Raw genomic sequence first — 20077 nt, 5'->3', positions numbered from 1 at the left:
GTGTCAATTTACTAATCATACCTCCTATGCAAAATGAACAGCCAGAATCCCAGCATCAATCCTTGCATGTATCAGGTTTCTAATCATAGGAACAGGCCCTTATCCTTTTCCTCAGCCACCTATGACCAGGCCAATTTCAAATTCAATTTGCCAAATTATTCTGGATCCCACAAACCAATATCTTTTCAAAGAGTGAAGGTGGGAAACAACTGGTTATAGACATGATTCCTCTCGCAAAACATGTTAACACAAGTATTATCACAGTACAGACAAGAACACTAATAAAGTGTTTCTGAATGCAGCTTCTTACAATGTCTCCACAGAAAAGCTGGAACATTCACATGAAGGTGAGACTTTCTAAGTCTAATAACGTCTGACTGAATATCAAAGTTTATGGTTTAGTTTATCTGAAAATCCGTCCTTTTATTTCATTAAAATATTACAAAAACAATACACAAAGGAAAAGGAAGTGTGCGCATTTAAATGATTCTTAAAATCCTACTTTTAAATATAAATGCTAGTTTTTTTCAAAATAGGGCACGTTCCATTCAGTTATTTTAATTCAATTTTCTGGCAAAATAAAGTGCAAAATTTTTGATCACTGGGAACATATTTTAAACGGAGATGCTGAAATAAAAGAACAACTGGAGAATAGATTAAGCGAGTTCATTAGTCTTACTAATTTGTTTCTCGTTAAAAGGAAGTTGAAACTGAAGGGTGGAGTAGGAGATTCTGGTACAACGGAGTCATAGGTGATGACGACAGAAATGATAACACTGCTTACGTACGATGCAATTGCATAAGATGTCGTACTCATATCTTTAATGGAAAATTTAACTGCAGCCATGACTAAATCGGTCAACATCGAGGAAATATTGGGTATGAGCTTTATAACCACGAAAAAGTACATATTATAAATTAACCAGTGAAATAGATCAAAATAAACATTATGCTTAACCAAACAGACAAGACTCAGTCAAACTGAGCCATTTTAGAACATTCAAGCACATTTATAATTTTTTTATAATTTCACACTCCTCCTCCACCCTCTCTGGAACAATCTCATGCTGTGTTGTACTCCCACGGGCTCCAGTAGTTCTCTGCAACGTTGCTTTGTCAAAGGAGTGTCATAAAGTATGTGACAAGAGCGAGACAGAATCCAAGTAAATCCTAATTCTTAGCAAAACAGACTGTCGTTCAGCCACTCATATGCTGCGCTACATAAACTTCGCCTGATATAAAGCTGCTGCAGTCAGCTCGACCAAAATGTGTGTGTGTATTTGTGAGTGATAGTGAGATTTGTCGATGGTTTATTTTACTGCTGCACTCCCCACCCCTCCTAGAAAGATGCATCAGTCATCAGCGATTGTGGCAGCCAGAGACCCCGCCTCCTTGGCTGTCAATCAATAGGCGGCCACGCGCACGCAGAGCACGTCGCCGGCGGGTCCGCGCGGAGGGTGCTGGTTGTGTGACCGCCGCCGACGGTCAGAGGACACGCACACTCACACACGTACATACACGGCGCTTTCTCTCCTTCCCCGGGCAACGGAGCGACCCCCTCCTCGCTCCCGGAGACACCGGCCGCACCGTGGCAATGGCGATCACCGCTCTCGGCGTCTTGCTGCTGCTCTTCCACAGCGCGACCGCTTTCACAGGTAAAACACGCCGGAGCCGTCTCCGTTCGGCTTGAAGCCCCACCTCGGGAAAACCGGTTCGGTTAATATTTAAACGCCGTTGGCGTCGTGTTCAAAGGACCGCGCGGACCTCCAAGCGCCTTTGTTTCCCCCCGCCCTCCCGCCCCCAACACCGTCGAAGAATTAAAAATCTCGCATTTTACCTCTCTTGTTTTTAGACCGAGGTGGATTTTCATTAAAGTGATTGGTGGGTCGGGGGTTGGCGGTCCAGTGGGGTTTTACCCCGCCGCTGTTGATCGGAGGCAGTAGTGGCCGACCGGTCTGATCCTGTTTCTAGGGACGGCGGTCGAGCGCCACCAAACGTCCCCGGAACCCGTTCACCTCTTTGTCGGGCTTGGTGGCCCTTCTGTGAGAGAGCGGGGTCTCCATCAAAGTGCAGCCCCCTCCCGTTATCTGTAATAGCTTCTATTTATTTAGTATGTCTAACTTAAACACAACCCGATGGATATTATCAAACACAATTTGTCGCGGAGAGCCGAACTTCTGCTCTTATAATCGTGTAATTTTACGGTCACTTAATGAGATTTATATATTATTTTGTGTTTCCAGTCAAGCCCCAACACGGAAGCCTGGTTTTAATGTGACTGCTGTTAAGTTAGTCCGAGTCTGTAGGAGCACTTGCTTGCTAGGAGCTGGTCTCAGAATCAGCATCAGAATTTTTTTTTGCCGGAACGTCTTCCTGGACGGCAGTGGGGGTGAAGCTAGCCATGGATTTAGAAATGAGTGTGTTTCACTTGATAAAGTGCTGCTTTTTTCTCAGAGGGGAACTGAGTAAAATTTATCGAAGTGTTCCAACAGATTCACAGGAAGTTCTCAAAGCATTTTCTTCAGGGTGTTTTGCTGACATTGGAATGGGCTGATGTAATTTGGTTTTCCATGGTGATTCTCCTTTAGTGTACCACAATTACAGTTCTGTGTGTCTGCAGTGTTTAGCACAGAATGTTCTGTCTTATAATCAAAACTAGGTTAATATTAGCTTCAGCATAGGCAGCTTTACTTAGTAATCCATGTGTGTCGAAGTCCACAGATAATAAACTAGCATTGGAATCTGTAAAGTAATTCTACTTGAGTAAGGGGTTTTCAGGAGAATCTACCTGTGGTTTTTAAAATTCTTTAAAATTTCCAGTTGATATAAGTTTGTGTAACCCTAAGAACTGCTAAATCTGCTTTTAAGTTATTTCTTGCCAGGCCTTGGACTCAATAAATACAACAATTTACTGGGTGACCATTATATTTTTTTCTAATTGTGTTATTGGAAGAGGTGCATTCTGACAAATCTACTACTGGGTGAGGTGAACTGCAGTTATCTGCTTCTGAAAAACTAAGATATATATGATTGAACATTTTATTAATAACCAAGAAAGAATGTTCAACTTTAATATTGCAGTAAGCTAAATTTGCAGTATCCACCTTGTCACTTATAGAGCTTTTTTTCAGTTAACTCCCGAAGAATAAATGTTGATCATTAGCGTAAAGAAAATTAGAACAGTGTGGGAGATTGTTAATGTTTATATTTGATGACCTTGTCAGTTGAGGGAATGCCGGAGCACAAACTACATTTGAAGTTGGTATGAATCTCATCGTTTATACTCAGGTTTTCCGATGTACAGTTTTATCTCAAAAAAACAAGATGGAGGCTAGCTTCTCCTACTTGCAGATTTCATTTAAATGATTAAAATAAATCAGGCATTTATCTTTGACCATATACATTATTCAATATCCATTTAGTGTGTGAACCAGGCTGGCTGTAAAGTAGCCTACTTTTTAAATGGCTTTCTGTTGTGATAGATTATATACTTAATAATCATTATTAAAGAATCACTGGCAAGCCCCGCATTTATTGCCCATCCCTAACTGTATTTGAGAGAATGTAGTGGTGAGTTCTCCTTGACCCTGTGGGGCAGTATTTCTGGTGAGGATTCTCCTCTGCTGTTAGACAGTAATATAGAACTGAAATAGGCATTTTGGCCCAGCTCTTCCATGCTCACAAAGTTCCCCCTCTAAACCATTTGCCTGTGTTTGGCCCTTCTAGACCTTTCTTATCTATTTACTAATCCAGGTGTCTTTTAGATGTTGTTTGGAAAAGGGCTTCAGAATAACTCCTAGTGAAGACGATAGACAACAATATATTTCTAAATCAGGATAGTGTGAGGCTTGGAATGGAATCTGGTGGTGTTGTTCACATGCATTTTCAAGTGTTGTTTCAGAGGTACTAGCAGAGTGGTGGAAGGAATTAATGTTAGGGGTGATTGCTGGAGGTCAGCTGAGCAGGTGTTTTTGGTGTGCAACTGTCTGACTTGGAGTTGCTTGGAGTTAAACTCATTCCTGATAAGTGGTGAGTGTTCAGTCAAACTTTCTTTTGACTTTTTGATGTGAAGTTCCAGGTGGTGAGTTATTTCCTGTAGGATATCCAAGCTTTGATCTGTTCTTTCTTGTAGTCACAGAATTTATTGGTTCATTCAGCTGAGTGTCAGGAGTATTTGGTTTGTACAAAATAGAGAACCATATCAGAATCAGTTTTACCATCACTCAAATATGTCATGAAATTTGTTTTTTTTTCCAGCAGTACAGTGCTTTTATGAGAGAGGGGGGAATAGAAATGCAGTTTCCCCTTAGATTTGTTGGGATTTTTTTCTTCCATGACTGCTCCAAGTGGAGGATGATTTAGGATGGTATTGAGAACATCATGTCCATGAATTAGAATCATACAGGATCCTAATATAAATAGTGGCAGGTACTCACAGCTTTAACTGTGTGCCTGGCTTCATCTTAAATAGTGGTGGAAATGGTGAGCAGTGATTCTGTTGAAGGTGGAGGTTAATGGGCCAATAGGTGCAGATGAGTGAATTTTTTAAAAGATTTTTCGGTGGAGTCTGGTGAATGCAGGAATGCAAGGAATCAAAGGAGCTTTGCTTTGGGTCTTGTTAACTGGTGGAGAATAATTTTCAGTTGAGAAGGGAAGACATTGGAAGTACTGTTACAGGCTAATAAGACTGAAAAAACTAATAATGGAATCAAACCTTTATAGTGTATAAAAGAGGTGTTTAGTTGGCAGGTTTTTCATGGCAATTGTTCATTGGTCTTTATCCAACTTGGGACAAGTTGCAGAAAGGGACAGTTGGAAAGGAATCATTTGAAAGCAAGTATAGGGTAGAAACTGACAGTGTAAATTTCCAGAGTAGTTCATAAAGATCACTTTATGATTTTTATTTTGCCAGTTATTAGAATTGACATATTGACCTTTCGGTTGAAACACAGTTATTAGAATTGAAAACTTGGAAGTGAAGATGGTTTAAGATTATAGTTGTATTCATACAATTAGTGAATTAAAAGTAAGTGTTCCTTGAAGATTCACAGTACTGAAAGTAAAATATTCCTACCTTAACTCCAGTTTCATCTGGATTGACAAATTTCACGACATATGCCAGTCTTAATAAACCTGATTCTCATGGGTAGTTGTTTGTCAAGTGACCAGAGACTTGTCCTTAAATGTTCCCTTTAGGTTTGATTCTATTGAATGACGATTATGAATATTTTGCCACTAGATGTGCACAAGGCAGGGATTATTAGAAAGACTACAAGAGGAAAGCCATCTATATCACATTTCTTGCATGCTTTTTGGTCAGTCTTTTAGTCCTGTTTAAGTTCCTTGTAACTATTTTCTAAGCTTCCTTCAGAAGTTGTAGGTTGTAAACTAATTGAGTAGTTTCTTTGCATAGGAGACATAACATAAAAATATACATTTGGTTCCACAAGTTCGTTCTTTCACATGTGGCTCACACAAGTCTTTTAATTTTTCTGACACTTTCAAATCGCATGTTCTTGTGCTTGAGTGTTGAACAAGGGGTGTTAATGAAATCTGAATTATGTTAATAGTTTGAGTGCGATGATGTTTATGATTTACAATTATTATTGAGGTCACAATTCCAATATTTCAGATGGGTCAAGTCCTTCAGGGGGTAATGGGTACAAGTCTAGGCCAATTCATGTCCAAGGTGACTTTCACAGCAGCAAAACAAAAGCTGGGTGGGCTGACAGCTGATTTGTGAGCAGCGACGAGAGGTCAAAGAAGGTGAACTCCATGTACTTATTTCAGATACTTTTACGTTCAAAAGGCCACCATTCGAAAGTTCAGGGAATGCTGAAATTAATAGCTATTTCTGATATTTAGGCAACAGTTTGCAAAAGTAAGAAATGCCCCTTTAGGTGACTTACAAAGTAGTTCCAATTTGAATCCTTTCTTTTTGTTTAAATAAGTCTGACCTGATTTTACTGATCTTTTCTCAAATTGTGACAGTGTTGAAAAAGTCTAATCTAGTTGCTAATTGTAATTGTTTTTTCATTGAGCAACATGTTCCATTTTCCTTAATTACACAGAACATGGCTGATGCTCTTGGCTCCTTCTGATTATTGATCATATGCTGTAGGAAGTTTTGTTTTATTACCTGCTATTCATTGATGTTTCTAGTGTAGCTTTGTGATTTAGTGAGGAAAAACAACTTTGCAGGAATTCTGCTTTTCCCATCATCCATTTATGGCTGTGTTTTAAAACAGAATTTGTTATTTAAACTCATTTGCATTTGATCCTCTGACCTGAAATCTAGTTCTCACTTCCCAATGTGATATGACATTGCAGTTAAAGGGAAATTTTCAGAGCTTGCCAATTCGTGGATTAATCAGAATTGAGTAATTTCCTAACCTTATAAACCCTATAAATTCTGTTACATATGTTTATTTTGGAGATTCATGTGCTTGTTCCTTATCAAATTTAATTCCTCTGCTGTTAAGTTTTTTTGTTTTATAATTTGTAACTGACCTCCGGTAAGTACAGGTTCTCCTTTACCATCAAATATAGGTAGTTATCTGGTAACTGAAGTCTTGCACTGATTATTGCAGCACGCCACCTGCAAATGACTCATGTGTACTCATTTTCTTTAGCCTTGACTAATTCATTTGGTTATATTAGCGCTAATACCTATTCCCTGATTTTGTTCAATAAGATAACAGTGTGGTGCTAACAGGATTCCTCAGCTGGTTTCTTCAGTTTTAGATTATATGCTGGATCTTTGCAAACTTCTAAGAAAGTAGAGGTGCTGCTGTGCCTTCTTTGTAGAGGCACATACTTGCTGGACCCTCTGGTAACACTGAGGAATTTAAAGTTACCCTTTCCACCTCTAATCCCTGGTTGAGAGCTGGCTCATGGACTTCTGGTTTCCTCCTGTAGTCAATAAGTAGCTCTTTGGTTTTACTGCTGTTGAGTGAGGTTGTTGTACAACTATTCAGCCAGATTTTCAATCTCCCTCCTATATGCTAATTTGCCTTTGATTTGACCCACAACAGTGGTGCTGACAATAAACTTAAATATGGCATTGGAGCTATACTTGGACTCAGTCATAAAATGATTTTAGCAGGGGCTAAGCGCATTGCCTTGTGCCCCTGCACTGATAGTGATTGTAGGGGAGATGTTGTTGCTAATTCAAAGTGACTGGGGTCTAAAGGTAAGGAAGTTGAGGATCCACTTGCACAAGGAGGTACAGAGGATTGGAGCTTGTCAATTAGTTTTGAGGAGATGATAGTGTTGAATGTAGAGCTGTAGTCAATGAAAAGTATCCTGATTTGTGCATCTTCACTGTCCAGATGCTGCAGGTTTGAGTGAAGAACCAATGAAATGGCATCTGCTGTTGACTTGTTGTGATGGTAGGCATGGGTCCAAGTCCCTCCTCAGACAGGGGTTGATATGTTTTATCGCCAACCTCTCAGAACTTCATCACAATGGATGTTAGTGTTCATGGACAATAAGTCATTGATACAGGTTACCATGTTCTTGGGCAGTGGTATGATTAAAGCCTTCTTGAAGCAGGTGGGAACCTCAGACTGCTAAAGCAAGAGGTTAAAGATGTCAGTGAGCACTCCAGCCAGTTGATTAGCACAAGTCTTCAGTGTTAGGCAAGATGCCCTGTCTGGGCTGGATGCTGTTTCACTCTCCTGAAGGATAATCTCACATCAACCTCAGGGACTTAAATCACATGGTTGTCTCAATTGCACACATATGTGATCGAGAGGTTCATTTGTTGTTCAGACCAAACATCAGAATGGGGAATAAATGTTAATCAAATGACTGACTGTGGAATGATTGTTGGTGCCAGATGGAATGGTTTGAGTATTTCAGAAATTGCTGATCTGGGATTTTTGTGTACAAAAGTCTCACATTTGTAGAGAATGGTGCAAAAAACAATAGAACATCCAGTGAGCGGCAGTTCTGTGGGCAAAAGTGCCTTGAAAATGAGATGGGTCAGAGGAGGGTGCCCAGATTGTTTGAAGCTGATGGGAAGTTGATAGTTACAAGAGCAATGTGCAGAAGAGCATCTCTACACAGCACTTCAAAACTAAGTGGATGGGCTACTGCAACTGAAAACCACATCAGCTTCCACTCCTGTACCTAATAAAGTGACAACTGTCTATACTTGTCACTGTTTTTTGGTCTTTGATCATCATCCATAGAGACAGATGATCATTTATTCCACTGCATAATTTCTCTTACCTTTCTGTAAGTGTTTTCTTGACATTTGTTAATCTTTTTGGTTATATCAATCAAAGCTTTGTTGTTTTCACTTTCTTTTTGTTAGAACTCATTGCATTAAGACCATTTTACCGTCAGATTACTAATTAAGATATTTATCATAGGATTCATGTTACTTTAATTTATAAATTATTCAAATCAAACAAGTTTAATATCACTGGAATATGTTATGAAATTAATTGTTATGCTGCAGCAGCACATAGTGGTCTGATGGTTGAGGAGCAATAACTGTTCTGAACTTGGCATTAAGGCTCCTGTGCAGTCCTAATGGCAGTAGCACAAAGAGAGCGTGAGCTTTGTGGTGGGGTCCTTGATGGTGGATGCTGTTTTCCCCAACCCTACAACTGTGAAGTTTGATTTGTTGTACTGATGCCCATTTTGGTTATAATATTGTTTAGGTTGTTATTTGAAACTTGAAAGGCAAAGTGATCTTTCTGATCTACTTTATTGATTGCAAAGGAAATTACATTGTCATAGTAGGATTACAAGTGCACATATACACAAATATTAAGAGTAGGAGAAAAAGTAAGTGGCCTTATAAATACAAGATGTACAAGATTTTCAAGTTCACATTGATAAGATGGTAGTGCAAGAATTACTGTGATATGTAGTAATGGGTGCACATTCACATATGTTACAAATGAAACATTGTTGAATATGTTTTACGATATTGTTCCTAATATATTCGCAACACTAGAGTTATGGTGTGCTGTAACTTAAAGTAAGACTTTAGAGCACTTTTTAGAGCTTTATAGAGGGATGCTAAATCTACCTTCCCTTTAATGAGTAGAGATTTATGGTCGCACTCGCATATTAATAAATCTGAGCTATGGGATTGGATTTGTTCACGTCAGACTATAAGAATTTATTTTCAATGCTTTCTCTGTTTATAAGCTTATATTTAAGTTTTCTCTTTTGTTGCAAATGACTTTTTATTGCAGCTGGCTTTATAAAGTCACCGCTATCTGACGTGAAGCTAATTGAAGACAGTATAGAATTGCACTGTGAGGTAATTGGAAAACCCACCCCTGAAATTCAGTGGTGGACTGTAGAGGGCAATGACACTGAAGTCATGTCACAGCTGTATGATGGTGCACGACAACACCGGGTCAACATCAACTTCACCTATAACCTTGATGCCAAGAGCACAATCAGCATCATGAATCTAACTGTCGAAGACACAGGCACATATGAATGCAGAGCCAGTAATGATCCCTACCGCAATGATTTAAAAAAGATCCCAAAGATCAAGTGGATACGGTCTCAGGCAACAGTAATTGTCATTGAACGTGAGTTGTTGCCACCAAACACAGTTGGAGATATTTACCAGTAGCTTAGTGCAAGTGCCTGGTATATATTTTGCTGCCCTCTGTGTCATCCCTCCAGGAAAAGCCCCTGGTACGACCAACGTTACTTTAGCCTTTTTCATCCCTGGTAGCTATCCTGTCTTTTTCCTGTGGCTTGTTGCAAAGTTGTGAGATTGCTTTCCTAAATTTTGTTGTATTTTGAATAATCGAGCTTAATACATTATTTGTTCTAGAGAATTCTGAATTTTGAAAATTAGTGGGCAAACGAATCTGATGTAGCATTGAAATCTAGAAAGCCACTGGAGAATTAGTAAATGCAGCAGTTTTGATGGTGTGAATGCAAACAGAAAATGTTAGGCAAAATCTTTAATCATTAAGGCAATACAACATAAAAGATGTGGATTATCTTTTTGTAATGTTGCAATCTCACACTCTGTTACAGGTCTTTAGTTTTACCTTTATAACCAGAAGATGGCACCTGAAATCTTTCTAGCATTATAGACTGGAATTGGATACCCAGCAATTTCTGATAGAGCAATGCATTTGATTCTAAGATTGACTCCTGCATTGATTTATGTAATGGCTGCCATTTTCTACATGATCAACTTTGAATGTTGAAGCCTCCTTTTTTTCCCCTTGTTTTAAACAATGCCATGCTGTGCTTGATTTTGCTGGATGTTACAGTGGCTAAATGTTATAATGGAAAATCTTTCAGTGGTGGATTAGTGTGAGGGTGGGTGCAGAAAAAGTAAATGGCACTGAGCCTTTTGGTAATTCAGCATCTATGCTGTAATGTTTCTTCATGATTGCTTGATAGATGAGTTGAGTGTTTAATGACTTCTTTCATTTAAAAGTATAACCTGCTTTGTTGCATTGTTTTTCATTTTGTTCCTTTTTGCTTTTAGATCCTATAATTGTCAGAGATCCTGAAGTCTTAGAATCCAGAGACAAAGTAAAGGGATCCGTTCTCAGCTGCAACCTGACAAACCCATCCTCTGTTATAGAGGGCCGTGTATGGAAAAAGGATGATGTGGAAATCCCAACAACTAAGGATTCAGTTGACTCACCATTGATGGAATACAAGTATGTTTCGTATAACTGCTGGAATTGATTTCATGATTTAGAGCAAAAAATTTTTGTTGTCTTGTCCTTCCAGAGGTGGGTGTAGTAGTTCCTTAAACATGTTCATGATACTATAATGCTTTGTTCCTCTTACAATACCATTTATTTATGCTCCTACCTGCTATGTGTACAGGCAGTCCCCGGGTTATGAACAAGTTGCATTCCTGAGTCAGTCTTTAAGTCAGAACAAGTACATCCGGTATTATTTAGTGTCAGTTAGTCAAACGTTTGTCTTAGTATATAGTATATATTTTACCTTTCTATGTATATAAAACACTTAAGAAACTTATGTATTCCAATAATTAAACCACTGCGTTGCTTAGTAATAATTGTAGCTTTCATCGGGGCAGGGCTTTTCACATGCTCCCATTATTCTCACTTTATCCTTTAATATTGTTCTGATCGTTGACTGACTGTAGTCTAACGCTTTTCCAGTGACCTTTCACTTCTTTCCAAACGCTTTATTGTTTCTACTTTATTTTCAATCGTGATGGCTTCCCATCAACAGAACAGAAACACTGCAGGCGGCGGGTCCCGAGGTCTGCTGGCTCCCGAGCTCTGCCGGGTCCTAAGGACCACCGCACTGAATTCCTCGGATCCGAAAGTCCACTGTACTGAGACAGGTTAACTGGGACAAGTGGGAGGGAGCTGTGCTGGGTTTGGGTATTTGATCTTCCTCAGTATTCTGCGTGGAAATTTAAACAGGAGGTGGCAGTGGTTTTTTTATGAGGTCGAGCTACGAGCTCGACATCAACCCGGTGTGCTCAGGAGCGGTCTGTCACTGGATTGAACTCAGGAACCTCCGTTCTCAAGCCCGGCTCTGATCTCACTGCGCCACCAGCCGACTGGAAGGGGGGGTGGGCGCGGGATCAGGGTGAATCTTGCTAAGAAAAATTTAAGCCAAATACCAAGTTACACACTCAACACAGTGTCAACGGCAACAACTTAAAATGGTGAACAGCGTCACGATCTGACTTAAAATGGTGGACGGTGTTCTTCCTCGGTTCGTAAGTACGAGTTGTTCATAAGTCGGATGCTCGTAACTCGGGGACTACCTGTACAAAGTTAGTCAACCTTCCAAATAATCCTAAGGGAGAATAGAACGGGAAGTATATATATTACTGATAAGAATTAACTGGGTAACATCTCTCCAAGTGTTTTGACTTATCTGTATGTTCATTTCTTGATTTAATGCTTTCAACCAAAGATTACAAACTATTTTGGGCTAATTGGGGAAATGATTTTTTGCAAGAAGAGAGCATGTATCCAAATTAACCTGTAGTATCTCAGTGATATAATGAGATCAGTAGACTGAGTGCAAGAGTATTATTAATATAGATGATGTTTACTACTGAAATCCATAATCTAGTCTCTAAAAAGCCAAATGTTTGTAGAACTATTTCCAGAATGCAAATGTATATCATGAGTTAAAATTCAGCTTATTGAGAACACTTTCATAAAGACTGCAGTGAGAAATTAGCATATACCATGGAGTTTTAGCAGTTAGACTGCAAAACATTGAGGAAGTTAATAACTAATGAACACAAACAGCTGTGCACACAATTCCCATGTGGGTTACATGTGCACATTAAGTCTGTTCACTGACAGGTCCTTCTCAAACACCTGACTTGAATGCAACTGTACAAGCATTTGGGAGATTGGTGTGATGGATTTGATGGCTTTTGCAGCCTACAGGAATCTTCTAGAAATCAGTTCACCACAGTATCATTGCATATTGCAGAGAAACAACTAAATTTCTTAGTTTACCTAGGTGCTCCTTGGATGGTCGATAGTTTTTACTTAAAGATACTGCCAGATCTTTGCATTTCCAACTTGCAAACGGGATTATAAACCATTATTGGGAGCAGGATCCTATTGTAGCTTGGGGCGAATCTGTGTCTATTTTTTTCCTCAGTAATTTATGAAGTATGTTTATTAATTTTCTTTAAAAAAAATTCTACCAGTGTTGCTTTCTGATGCCCATAAATTATGTACTGTTAGCTGAAGGGCAAAACCTGTTCCATGTGTAGATTTTCTCTCTTGCTCTGTTCCAACTTGAACATTTTTCTGATCTTCATATATTGTGGATTCAGCAGTGTCCTCTCTTCCCTCTGAATTCCATCACCTTCCTGCTTTGTTGTTTCCAGAGGCAATAATGGAACTATTGTTTTTTTTTTCATTGAGAATTGAGCTAATCATTTGTAAGACCAATTCCATGTTAGTTTTGCTGTGGGATTATCTTTCTGGAGGATTTGAAATGTGGAGCTGGTGGTGGACGTGCTTTTGCTAACATAAATATTGTTGGATTAGCTGGGCAGAGGAAGGTATTACTAGCTATGATATAGCTGCTAATTTTGTGATACTGGAAAACAAATTCTGCCGAAATAGCAAAAAGCTACAAATGTGCTTAAATCATGGTGTTTATATTGCAAGACCTGTTAAGCGGATAAATCATTTAAACACCTTACTCTATGCATAATAGAGATTCAAAGTTGATTCAGCTGTTAAGTCATGGTGTCTGTTAACATAACTAAAAACACTCTCAACTTTTTCCTACATCTGGGGTCAAGCAGAAAGCTGTATCTGTTGCAGTGCCAAATGCAAAACACTGTAGTTTTCAAATATTGAAATGAACATTCTTAGCCAAGGATTCTGTGTGATCCTGAACTTCACCATTCCCCCCCCCCCCTGTATTAAAGAACTATTTATATTTGTTGCAGTGGAAATAGAACTCTTTTTATTATGTGACCACCCTCCCATCACCACCGATTATAGTTGCATTCCTCAATCCCAGGCAAGTGGTTCTATTGTTAGTAAAGTGAGCCCTAGAAATGGAATTAAGATGAAGCTGTTGAGCTGTTGCCAATAGAACATGTTTTCTCCCCCCCGCTTTTGGCATTAAACTACTTCAAGGAGATAGTCACGTGTTTTTTAGGCTTGTTGCTATGCAGCCAGAATTTGGCAACTTTTTAGTGTTCACAACTAGTGTTAAGAATGTACCAACAAATTATGAAAATGCTTTTTTTTAAAAAAAAAAGCATCCTTCACTACTTTTCATGTATGCTGGTTTGGATTGTTCAGTTGCAATAAATTCATTTGTTCTGCTTATTCCTTCAGACTAGAGGGTGATGATGCAAAACATTCAGGGGCGTACTCTTGCCATTATTTCACGACTCCTGCTGTCAGCAGTACCATTCTTGTGAAAGGTATGGCATATTAAGTTTTTTTTGTGCAAGCTGACCAGGCTAAAAGCGTTTCCGTTTGTTGAAGCATATTGTGTAAATGGAAATGGTAGTACAAGGAAATATCTTTGGAAAACAAGCAGTGTTGATGATTTTATTTTTTGCCTATTGAATGTGACAATTTGTCTGAAAGGGTAAATGTGAGTAATATGAGGAAGGGAACACTGACTGCAGTGAAGTAAGTTAATTGCTTGCCTGTGGCTTAATTATAAACACTCTAAGCTTGATTTTAATCATTTGGTTTGATGGGTGGAATGTACAAAATTGCTGAGCAGTGTGCTCTCTCCGACAGTTGGAAATATACCATTGTACTGTATTAGGGTATTCTGGTGAAGATTATCTCCACCTTCCTGGCCAGAGTTTGTTCCTCATTCAACTTCCATGAAACTGATTATTTGGTCATAATTACACTGCTGCCCATAAGGAAAAGGCAGAAGGGGTAGGATTTGTCCAGACTGTCAGGTAGAGTGTGATTATGCTTCAAATCAATGTGCACAAATGTCCCACATAACATGGCTGATCCATTTCTCCTCTCAGCTCCAGTGTCCTGTCTTTTCCCCATACCCCTCATGCCCTGACTAATCAAGAGTCTATCAATCTCTGCCTTAAAGACTTGTATTTATAAAGTATGTTTGAAGTGGAGTTACTGTTGCTGAGTTCTTTTCAGTATCTGAGTTAATATTTATTCCACAATCATCACCATGAATGTACATTAGCTGGATTTCTGTTTTTTTGTGGGAGATTGATTGCTGTGTGCACCTTGGCTGTACATTTCCTACATTCATTTCTGAATTGCCTTGTTAATTCTAAACCACTTAGAAATGTCTCTTGTATTGTACACTATAAATGCAAGCCTTTTGAAAACACTTGGATTTATCCTATACTGATGGCAGATGCATTTACTGTAAAAATAGAAAACGATGCAAGTTATTTTCAGGAGATATGAAAATATGAAGCTGGTACAAGTATTTAATGAACTGGAAGTGGTTTATATTTTACATTAGGGCGTTGCCTTTCGGCAAGTGTCCATCACAGTTATCTGCTTAGGTTGCTAACTGCCTTAATAGCCCCAATGATCGCAAATGTTTGGCCTTAGTAATACTGAGGTAGATTAAAGAGTTATCTTTACAGTTGGAGCCAGATCAGCTGCTAGAGAAAAGTTAGTATAAATGTGAGTCTCACTAATCAAAGACTATTTGCAGCAACAGCCTAGATATTTTTTATAGAATCTGAAGCTATTGGTTTATCAGGAATACCTCATTTATTTATCTTATGAGACAGAATCATATTCACAATTATGATTGAGACCATGAACAAATATGCAAAGCTACTTGGTAAAGATAGCTATGAGATGACATGAAGATGTGTGCTTTGTGTAGAGCCTAGACTAAATTCAGAAGTAAAAGAGCAGGCAATTTGACTTGCAGTATTTTATAAATAGTACTGGAATCCAACACTATCATTTTTGGACTTTGAGTATTGTGTAGTTATTTATTTTGGAGATACTGTGCGAAACAGGCCCTTCCAGCCTGACGAGCTGCACCACCCAGCAGCCCACCTAATTAACCCTAGCCTGATCACCGGAGAATTTGCTAACTGGTACATCTTTGGACTGTGGGAAGAAATTAGATCATCCAGAGGAAACACACACATTCATAGGGAGGACGTATTGCAGTGCTTGCAGTGAATGGAATTGAACTCTGAACTCCACCCCAAGGTGTAATAGCATCACACTAACTATTGTACTATTGTGGCATTCATCTGATCTAGAAAGTACAGAACAGATTTACCAAGCTGTTACCTGACTTAGTCTCTGAGTTACAAAGAGGAATTGTGTAGAATGGGACCACACTCCCTGGAATGTGGAATTATGCAGGGTGGTTTGATAAAGACATACAAGTTCTTGAGTGGAGACAGGGTAAAAGCACGTAGACTTTTCCCATGGAAGGGTGCTTAAAAAGAAGAGGGCACGAACTTAAGATTAGAGGCAAGAGATTTAAGAGGGACATTTGGGCCAGCTTCTTCACACAAACGACGGTAAGTATTTGTGATGAGTTACCAGAAATAGTGATTGAGGCAGGCACTTTAGCAACATTTAAAAACAATTTAGATAAGTACGTGAATAGGAGATGTTTAGGGGACTGTGGTCCAAATATGGGCAGATGGTACTAGCTTGTTGGGCGACATAGTTGGCATGAATGATTTAGGTCAAAACATCTGTTTCCATGTTGTGTGACTCTTAATCTTTTTTGTGATCTATGAACATGCATGTTGAGGAAAAGTTAAGGAGTGATTAAAAATCTGTGACTTATTTATTTTTTAACCAGCTTCCCCTGGTGTAACTGCAGAGAAGAAATCTGAACATAGAACTGAAGGGGAGAGTGGAGTGTTAATATGTAAGAGTAGCGGGTTTCCACCCGTTGAGAACTGGTCATGGTCCCGGAAGACCAAAGCTGGTACTGAGGTAAATAGCAACATAAAATAACCAACTAATTATTATAAATGACAAACCACTTAGTTAATTTGATTTTACTTGTGATTTTTTTTAAAGAAAGGTTAAAATATTTTTTCCTCTTACTGCTATGGGGCAAATTAAGCTTCTGATTAGTTCTTCAATTTTTAAAGTTATTGTGTTGAGTGCAACTGTTGCAGAGATTTTAAGGGTAGCGGTCGCATTACTGGTTTGGTTTTTTTTTTGTTATATTTTATAAACCAAGTCTAATGTTACAGTTAGTTTTGTGAGTATACCACGCCACTTTATTACATACGGTGAATCTTGAAATGGTCAAAAGCAACATTTTTGTTTAAGCATCCGACCCAAGAGTAGTCTGATACACTTGAAGTCCCTTCGTTAAAGTTCAAAGTAATTTTTATTATCGAAGTACATGTATGTCACCATACACAAACTTGAGGTTCATTTTTCTGGTGTCTCAGCAAATCTGTAAATAGTAACTATAACTATCAGTGAAAGATCAACTACAGTGCAGAAGACAACAATCTATAAATGAAAATAAAAAATAAATAGCAATAAATAACAAGAACATGAAATAACAAGATGGAGTCCTTGCAGTGAGATCATTGGTTTTGGGAACATCTCAATGGATGGCAAGTGAGTGTAGCTAACCCTTTGTTTAAGAGCCTGATGGCTGTGGGGTAGTAATTGTTCTTGAACCTGGTGATGCGAGTCCTGAGGCTTTTGTATCTTCCGCCTGATGGCAGCAGCAAGTATAGAGCATAGCCTGGGTAGTGAGGATCTTTGATAATGAATGCTGCTTTCTTATGATAGTTTCTTGTAGATATGTTCAGTGGTTGGGAGGGCTTTACCTGTGATGTACTGGGTAAATTCAGTACTTTTTGTAGGATCTTTAGTTTAAAGGCTTAGTGTTTCCACACCTGGCCATGAGGCAGCCAGTCAATACACTCTCTACTACACACTCCTAGAATTGCAGAAACCTAGAAAGTTGTATTGTTATTTACTTAAACATTTTAATATTTCAAATTTAGCAAATTGTCAATGGAACCAAGAAGTTTCACATCAAGAGCACGGGAAATAAGACTGAGTTGCACATCTCTTCTCTGGATATTGAGTTAGACCAGGGAGACTATTTCTGCAATGCAACTAATGAAGTTGGTGGAGAAGTTGAAACGATTCACCTTCGAGTTCGTAGCCGTTATGCTGCTGTCTGGCCCTTCTTGGGTATTGTTGCCGAGGTGATTGTGCTTGTTGCAATTATCTTCATTTATGAGAAAAGGAGAAAGCCTGATGAAATTTCAGATGGTAAGTTATAACTTTAATCTTTAATATGTATTTATGCATTATAATGCAGGCTTATAGCTGATTCAAGAATGTTTCATAATGAGCCATTTCAGGGAATCATGACTAAATTCATTCTTGGAAACTGGTCTTTCTAGATATTTTCTTGACTTATTCTTTCATAATGATACATCTGATTGAATGTTATTGTGGAGTATCCAATGCAAGGTGAATATGTTGAATGCATCAATGATACCACAACCAACAAAACTGCAAAATCTATTTTAAAGCTTCATTTCTGAGTTTATGCATTTGAATAACTTGATTAATTTTGTGTTTAAGATGAATGTATCTTAAGATGAAAGATTATATGTATAATTGTTGTGTTAAGAATAAATCAGATAGATCCATCATTATGGGAACCATATTGATAGGTGGTTTAATTCTCATGCATACAATTTTGTATTATTATTTTCATTCATTTCAGCTTTTGTGTCAATTTTTTTTCTCATCTACCTCTATCAAATTATGTTTCCCTCAGTTTCTCTGTGTCAATTGTCATGGATTATTTTGTGATGGTGTAAGGGGGAAAGATTAAAATAGGTCTAGTTGAGGTAGTTTTAGTGGTCAAATTTAAAACAAAGCAAAATCCACTTCAAATAAAAGTCAGTCAAACTTAGAGATTCTGCAGCAGAATTTTCCATGGGGTTGGGGAGCATGGATTAATTAATTAGCAAATGATTGGTTGTAATTCCTCTCCCCCCCCCCCCCCCCCCACACCAGAAAATCAGAGATTTCCTGAGATCAGCTCCCAGGGAATTCTGGAGGTTGATTGGGAGAATTTGTCAAAATATTTTTATATTAAATAAATAGTGAAACAGCACAAGTCTTTCAAAAGAAAAATTAGAATAGTGATCTTGCACCAGGAAACAATTTAGATGTTAAAAATTCAAAGTACATTTATATTCAATGTATGTAGTGTACAACCTTGAGATTTGTTTTCCCACAGACAGCCGCAAAACAAAGAAACACCATGGAGCCCATTCAAAGCAAACCCCTGGTGTACAAAAAAAGAATGAAACGAGCAAATAACACAATATTAAACATCAAGCTGTAGAATCCTTGAAACAATCAAGGAATGTTCAGTTCAATTTAACACTGTGTCATTTGTAGACTGCAGGCCGCAGAGCCAGTCTGCACCGATCAAAATCGCGCAAAAATTACAATAGGAAATCGGGGGGAAAAAATAACATGAACTGCAGTGTCCTCTAAATATGAGTCCAATCCACGAGATGTGCTAATCAAGCCTTGCCCAATACTCAAGACAATGGTGCCTTTCTCTGGCAGCAAGTGAAAAGGAGATTCGCCAGACACAAGCAGACAACGTTGAACACCTGGCCCTCCACTCTAGTAGTCATTAATTTCAATCTTGCTTGAGGCTTTAATCAATTATTTAGTGGAGAATTGGAGCTGATCATGGGTTCATGCTCTGCCATTAGACCGCACACACCGTTCTCAGTCTCACTCTCAAGCATGATGAATTCCCTATGTGACAGCAAAAGCACCAAATTGCTCAGTACACCCAAAAACATGATCAAAATGTAAATCATGGTCTCCAATTTCATATAGATTAGTAGTAAAAGTATATTTTTAAAAAGTAGTAGTAGTTTAGTGAACTCTGCAGGAAGTTGTCATTGGTCACTGATACAATCAAAAACAAATGCTGAAAGCACACATCAGGTTTGTGCTGCTTATGCATTTGGCAATTTCCTGAGTGTTTCGCGTATAGTTTTTATTTTGAGTGTTGGAATAGCAGTTGAAGAGGCTTGTTTTAAGAAAGGTCTTAAATGTTGAAGGGGAAAATTTTAAGGGACTTGTGTTTTGGAGATTGAAGTGTTATTGGAGCTGTAAAATGACCATCTTGCATAATCCGTAAATCTTATCAGTATTTTGAGCTTTTGGGTGTAATCAGTACAAGCTTGGAACAGTTTACAGTTAAGTATTGAAATAATTACAATGTTTTCCCGGATCTATTTTAACCCTTTATGTTTTTATTGGTGTGTTTGAGCAGTGTCTGTGACTTGGGTTTTAAAAAAAAATCTGGCAATTTTACATGGTTTTGTTTGAGCAAAGTGATTTGAGATTCTGTCAACCAGTACATCTAAAAACCAGGAAATAATCTGAAAGAGAAGCTGATTTGAGTATTAACTTTTTATATTGTAATATTTGCAAATTATCCATTTTAACAAATTGTGCTAGATAAGTTGTGCTTTTATTTGAGACTTCAATTTGTGAATTTGCTCCTGAGATCTAATTCACAAAGCAAAAACACTAACATTCACCAACACTATTCTTCAACCTCTGTATTTATCATGGAA

General features: G+C 38.3%; 1 protein-coding gene across 1 annotated transcript in view; it reads left to right on the top strand.

The window, feature by feature from the left end:
- The first annotated feature begins 1435 nt into the window (after positions 1-1435).
- The window catches only part of bsg (basigin), a 29781-nt gene continuing 11139 nt past the window's right edge, over positions 1436-20077 (top strand). Inside the window, exons 1-6 of the mRNA XM_073068291.1 lie at positions 1436-1655; positions 9216-9563; positions 10487-10664; positions 13821-13909; positions 16273-16409; positions 17450-17723. Of these exons, the coding sequence (XP_072924392.1) occupies positions 1595-1655; positions 9216-9563; positions 10487-10664; positions 13821-13909; positions 16273-16409; positions 17450-17723 (1087 nt within the window). The 5' untranslated portion in view covers positions 1436-1594. The remainder of the gene's footprint in view (positions 1656-9215; positions 9564-10486; positions 10665-13820; positions 13910-16272; positions 16410-17449; positions 17724-20077) is intronic.

Source organism: Hemitrygon akajei, chromosome 16, assembly GCF_048418815.1.
Source record: "Hemitrygon akajei chromosome 16, sHemAka1.3, whole genome shotgun sequence".
Lineage (NCBI taxonomy): Eukaryota > Metazoa > Chordata > Chondrichthyes > Myliobatiformes > Dasyatidae > Hemitrygon > Hemitrygon akajei.
Note: the sequence above shows the minus strand (reverse complement) of the source record. Positions and strands in the feature narration are given on the sequence as shown.